Consider the following 6379-nt stretch of genomic DNA (forward strand, 5'->3'; position numbering starts at 1 on the left):
TTGAATTTGAGCATCTTACTAGCTGTATGATTTGAGATGCATCACTTAATACCTTAAGCTCTCGTTCACTGATCATGTTTATCAAAGTCAATTTTGTGAGAATTAAATACATTAATATACTTCACATCTTTAGTTCACTAATTGGAACATAAGCTCTCTATCTCTTTCTCTAAAAATAATTGATGTTATCTATAACTTCTATCTTTTAGTGGTACTATTTATGTTATCTATAAATTCTATCTGCATTATATATGTATATGTATTCATAAATATATATGATCTTTTGTTTCTAGTGATAATGCTTTTTAAAAAATAATTTAGCTATAAAGATAGTTATCATTATTAAAACTGATTGAGCTTTGGTGGAAATAAAAGATCATTTTGTGAGGAAATGGAAAATTCAAAGCTTAAATTTGAGGAATCAGCAAGACAGGTCTAGAGGAAAGAGAAGAGATGAGGCCAAAAACAGAGGGGTGATAAGGAAAGAAGGATAGCTGTGGGAGGTGAAGCATTTGGAAATATTGAGGTTGAAAGGAAAGAAACTCCAGAAGACTGAACTAAGCCCAAGAGGTAATGCACTGGGGCCTAAAGACTGCTTTCAGAAGGCTAGAGGGGTTTGTTTGGACTCTATTGACTTCTAGAAGAAACCTATATAAAGATGAGGAAAGTGTCTACTGGAAAGTATAATTGTATGAAAGGAACTGTGCCTTTACTTGTTATTTTTCACTTCTTCTCCTGGAGGCAGAAAAAAAATGCCAAGGAGAAATGTTGATGTAGCATATGCTGGCTCTGTATTAAGGAAAGAACCTGCTGCTGCTGCTGCTAAGTCATTTCAGTCGTGTCTGACTCTGTGTGACCCCACAGACGGCAGCCCACCAGGCTCCCCCGTCCCTGGGATTCTCCAGGCAAGAACACTGGAGTGGGTTGCCATTTCCTTCTCCAATGCATGAAAGTGAAACGTGAAAGTGAAGTCGGTCAGTCGTGTCTGACTCTTCGCGACCCCATGGACTGCAGCCTACCAGGCTCCTCCATCCATGGGATTTTCCAGGCAAGAGTACTGGAGTGGGGTGCCATTGCTTTCTCCGAAGGAAGGAACCTAGAGTTCACAAATATATTGCTAAGGCTATTCATACATTAGGGCTTCCCTGGTGGCTCAGATGGTAAAAAATCCGCCCTCAATGAGGGAGACCTGGGTTCCATCCCTGGGTTGGGAAGCTCCCCTGAAGGACGGCCTGGCAACCCACTTTAATATTCTTGCCTGGAGGATCCCCATGGAGGGAGGAGCCTGGCGGGCTGCAGTCTATGGGCTCATTCTGTACTTGAGTCTTGTACAGAATTGTTTCTAGACAGCCATTTCAAGTTTGCATCCTATAAATCCAGAAGTGGGATGAAGTGTCTTGGAGGGAGGAAAACAGCTGGAACACGTGGGCTGGAGTGAGTACAATAATAAAGCTGTGAGTGTTTATTTTTAAGCCCACAAAATATGATGTTGATGGTGCTAGGAAGATAAGGGGAGGGAAATCATGGTAAAGTCTTAGTCTAGCAAGGGGAACAAACTAGCTGTGCTTAGGGACAAGGCAAGGCCCCAGGCTTTGTGGGAAGTTGATATCACTCAGTTCTAAATGAGAGCAGAGAGGCCAGCCTGCAACTCTTTGCTCACTGTGCACATCTGTTATCTCTCTCTACCTTCACAGCTCCTGGAAATTGTGCTAGTGATTGTCTGGCAAGCCATTTTGATACAGAATTAACCCCCCAGTACAGGCTGCCTGGAAGACAATGGTGACTGGACTGGTGAATGCCCTCACCCACAAGGCGAGGGCCTTGTCTCGCTGAGGGCTCTGCCGAGTAGTAGAGTGTCACCAAGGAACAGCTTTATTATTCTAATAATAATAATAGCAACAACAATAGTGTCAGTAGCAGTAATGCTCTGCTAAGAGTTCTGTATTGTCCTCAGGTCTGCTTTTCTTATGTGCTTTTAAATATGTGAAAACCTTAGGGATTCTATGTTGAACCGTATTTTGGGGGGCTGGGGGCTCACCATTCAATTTTTTCATGAAGTAGAGATTTCTGCAGGAAAATTAAAAACAGAGCACCAAAGGGATGTGGTTGGGACATACACTTGGGAGAAACATATAGTCGTGAGTTATTCCAGTTAAAGATATGGGAGCATTCTGGTGGGAGGGGAAAGGTGTCAGGGGACAAGAACTCCTTAGGACCAGACAATTAAGTGAGTCGGAAAATAGACTTTAGTGAAGGCAAAGGTTCTGGATATAGGTAGAGTACCAAAGTGGAAATTATTTACAGGAAAATTAGTCCAGGTATTAAGATGGCAACATTCAGCCAAGGATGTCATTCCATTCTAAGAACACATTTTCTAAAAGCAACCGGTTTGTCACAGCCCTTGTAAGAGGAGACTCAGGGTGGGAGGAGTAGAGGTCAGAGCAGGGGATACCTCTTTTCAAAGTTAACTTCAAAGAACTGGGCCCTGGGCTTTACTAAGGAACTGTCTGGTTAAAGTGAAGAGAGCTGCCTAGGAAGGTTAATTTTCTTTTCAGGACTGGTTTTGTTTTCTTTTTTAAAATATTTATTTGTATTTATTGATTTATTTGGCTCTGCCAGGTCTTAGTTGCAGCAGGAGAGATCTTCGATCTTCTTTACACCGTGCAGGAACTTCAAATATGACATGTAGGATCTAGTTCCCTGACCAGGGTTGGAACCTGGGGCCCCTGCGTTGGTTGTCGGGAGTCTTAGCCACTGGACCACCAGGGAGGAAATGTTATATTGATTGTTGCCATAAGGAGACACACGTGTGCAGATTGGCTACAGCATTTCAAGGAAGAGAGACCATAAACTGCTCAGAGAGAGGGACTGTCTAAAAAGGGTGAGAGAAAAACAGGAGTTAGAGGTAACTTCCAGAATCATTGCCTGCTTTGCTAAAAAGATGAGCAGTTATTCCCCAACATTCAGAGCTGCAGAAGCCCCTGAGTCTGGGGCCTTGCAGGGGGCACATACTCTGCTGAAGATGGGCATTAGGGCCAACATAGAAAGTACCCAGAGCCAACCCTGCAGGCCAGACCCCAGCTGAGTGTGAGTGGGATTCCTGATGTGGTCATAGTTTCCTCTTCTATTTTTTATTTCTCTGACCTCTTTTCTTGAAGCAAATCCTTTTGACTTTAATCCAACTATTTTCTCTATATCTCTGTACCAAAGTGCTCACATAAATCAGTGCTCACAGATCCAGTCTGTCATGGTAAACCAGCTTCCAGAGACAGCAATTCTTATCCACATTTTATGTTTAGATCTTTTCCAGGTTAAATAGATGAAAGTGTCTCACTCTATCAAACAGAAAGGATTTATTTTCTAATAGTACAAATTCAACTATTAATATAATACTGTGGGTTGAACTGCAAATTTTAGAGTACCTCTGTAAATACACAAGAAATGAAAATTGTTTTTATATTTTATGTATATATATTTGAAAGAGTGATCTCAGGGAGAAACAACTCAGCTTTCTGGAGGTCAAATGTGGAAAAAACAAATTCTGAAATAAAATGAATCATCCTGTCTCCCACCAGAAATGTACCTTTTCTAGTCTTGTAAATGCTTATGTGGATGCGTGAGAACAAAGTACCTTAGATCACAGTGGCAGTGGTGTGTGGAGTACTGTCAGTGAAGGTTGCCTTTGAATGATTAGATGTGAAGAAAAGTCACACTCAGCCAGGAACGTGGAGCCAGCACATGAGATGACGCAGTCCATCCAGAGCCATTGCCAAGAATTCTAATAGTCTCTTCACTAAACACAGAAGCACCCACTTTCCCAACATTCAATAGTGTATTCTCTGATAGGAATGCATAGATGCATGTACTGGCCAGAGACACTTTCCATATGACCAGAGTGAAAAGAATTATTCAAACAAGGGCACATAGTGCTGACAGAACTCAACAACAAAGGGGGTGATGTTCAACTCTTCTCTAAATTACCCAGTTCTTACCTATCTTTTTTCTAAATTGATGCTGGATTGGGATCAATTTTACTTTGTTACAAGAACAACAAAATATGAGCCCCATATAAGCTTTAGAAGCATTGATAACCCAAGAAGAGCTGTGGCTTCTTCTATTAATATACCCGGGCTGAACAGCAGAACTATGTCTTGTAAACTCTTGACACAATGCTCAACAGAGTTCTAACTGTTGTTCATCCTAATTCTACTTATGCTTCGTGGTCAGCCTCCTGGTCACTTCAGGAACAGTTGTAGGGACCTTGAGATATGAATTGCACAGTAGAGGGTAGGGGGAGAACACAGCAGAATAGCCCTGATAGAGCCACCGACACTATCAGAGACACAAATGTCCATTTTGCTGACCCTCCCTTGCCCAAGTCCCACCCCTGCCGGTGGCCCCCTACCTTTGACCAATAGTCTCATTTTATTGGGAGAAGGAAGGGCCTGGGGACAGCAAATAGGAATAAAAGGTCACACAGAGAAGCTGCAGCACAGACTTGCTTCTGGCCCATTAGGATCACCAGTAAGCTCCCAGACACCATGGTGCATTTTACTACTGAGGAGAAGGCTGTTGTTGCTAGTCTGTGGGCCAAAGTGAATGTGGAGGTGGTCGGCGGTGAGAGCCTGGCAAGGTAAGCCCTGGGCACAGGTAGGACAGGAGCAGAAGGGCAGAAAGTGTTCTAGAAAAGAGGGACTGGTTAGGTTTCTTACATACTCTGACTTTTCATCTGTTCTGTGACTATGATCATCCCATAGGCTCCTGATCGTCTACCCATGGACCCAGAGGTTCTTTGACAGTTTTGGTAACTTATGCTCTGAGTCTGCCATAATGGGAAACCCCAAGGTCAAGGCCCATGGCAGGAAGGTGCTGAACTCCTTTGGAAATGCTATTAAGCACATGGATGACCTCAAGGGCACCTTTGCAGATCTAAGTGAGCTGCACTGTGACAAGTTGCACGTGGATCCCGAGAACTTCAGGGTGAGTTCTGGGCATGCCTGTGCTTTGTTCTTTCATCCAGGTTTCTGTGCTGCGGTTACAGTAGAAAACATAGACTTAAGTCTTAAGCTATCAAAATATTTTTTGGAGGTAATATTTCAGAAAAAGGCTTGATTTTGATAGGTTGTTCCAGAGGTCAAAGGTAAAACCAAGTAATTACTCTGTGACGAGTGAAAACCACTGACCATCTGATAATTCTGAAAAAAATTTTTTTAAAAAAGTAAATGTTGTGGAGAATACTAACCAAACTTGAGCTATATGTTTTGGCCTGGAGAACACAAATTGAGCCAAGGAAAAGAATATCTTTCCTTTGATAATTGAAATTTTCTATGAAAGTTGATGAATACACTTCTTCAAGGTTTTTGAGTTTTGAATCAGGACTAAACAGAGCAAAATAAGAGCAAATTTTCAGGGTTTGGGTCTCTTCCTCTCATCTCCAACAATGAAGAAATGTTCTTCTATACAAGGTTCTGGATTCTTTGTCAAGTGGGTGCCCAAACAGTCTGAATGTATGTAATATCTGAAGACAAAATAAGCATATCAAGTCCCCTTTGAGCACTCTAATCTTACTTTTAAGAAAAGGAGAGAAGCAATCCATAGCAATGCTCTGGGGTTGAAAGTTGACAGAGAAAATGGGAGAAGGATATAACACAATGGGGGTTCAGGCTGGGAGTCACTGAAGCTAATGTCAAGTCTCTAATGCTGTACTTTTGTGGGAACATGGCCATGAGTTGCTCACCCTCTTATGAAGAAGGAACCAGATATTGTATCTATTTGCTGGAAGGGCAGCCTGAGACCTTCTCTTCATTATGTACTGTCTTCTTTTTATTCCCAGCTCCTAGGCAACATGATATTGATTGTCTTGGCAACCCACTTCAGCAAGGAATTTACCCCACAGATGCAGGCTGCCTGGCAGAAGCTGACCAACGCTGTGGCTAATGCTCTGGCCCACAAGTACCACTAGTTGCCTGGCCTACCATGTTGCTGCCTATCTGAGGGCCCAGTTTCCCATTATTCATCCCCTGAAGATAAGGGGAGAGAACCTTGACTCCAGACATAACTCCAATATAATACAAATGAAATAAAAGTCATGGTCTAAAATGAATGTCCTTGCATTTTCTCTTTGTTTTTATCTTTTATAAGTTGATTCATCTAAAATAAAACATTCTTATTGGAACTGGGAATATTGGGGAAGGAGAGTTGGGGGTTGAGAAGGAAAGGGCAACCCACTCCAGTATTCTTGCCTGGAGAATCCCAGGGACAGGGGAGCCTGGTGGGTTGCCATCTATGGGGTCGCACAGAGTCGGACATGACTGAAGCAACTTAGCAGCAGCAGCAGCAGCAGCAGCAGCAGCAGAGTTTGGGGAGGTTTTAGAAGGAA

At 42.6% G+C, this 6379-nt stretch overlaps 1 protein-coding gene across 1 annotated transcript; it reads left to right on the top strand.

Moving 5' to 3' along the window:
• Positions 1 to 4528: 4528 nt before the first annotated feature.
• On the top strand, positions 4529 to 5962 carry LOC120876627 (hemoglobin subunit epsilon-2). The gene is made up of 3 exons (XM_040258599.1): positions 4529 to 4633; positions 4758 to 4980; positions 5834 to 5962. The coding sequence occupies exons 1-3, from the start codon at positions 4542 to 4544 to the stop codon at positions 5960 to 5962; spliced, it is 444 nt and encodes a 147-aa protein (XP_040114533.1). The 5' UTR covers positions 4529 to 4541.
• The last annotated feature ends 417 nt before the right edge of the window (positions 5963 to 6379 follow it).

This window comes from Oryx dammah, unplaced genomic scaffold, assembly GCF_014754425.2.
Source record: "Oryx dammah isolate SB20612 unplaced genomic scaffold, SCBI_Odam_1.1 HiC_scaffold_17, whole genome shotgun sequence".
Taxonomy (NCBI): Eukaryota; Metazoa; Chordata; class Mammalia; order Artiodactyla; family Bovidae; genus Oryx; species Oryx dammah.

Coding starts and splice junctions, on each gene's coding strand:
- LOC120876627 (XM_040258599.1), top strand. CDS start 4,542: ATGGTGCATTTTACTACTGAGGAGAAGGCTGTTGTTGCTAGTCTGTGG. Junction 4,634..4,757: donor GGCGGTGAGAGCCTGGCAAG/GTAAGCCCTGGG, acceptor ATCATCCCATAG/GCTCCTGATCGTCTACCCAT. Junction 4,981..5,833: donor TGGATCCCGAGAACTTCAGG/GTGAGTTCTGGG, acceptor TTTTATTCCCAG/CTCCTAGGCAACATGATATT.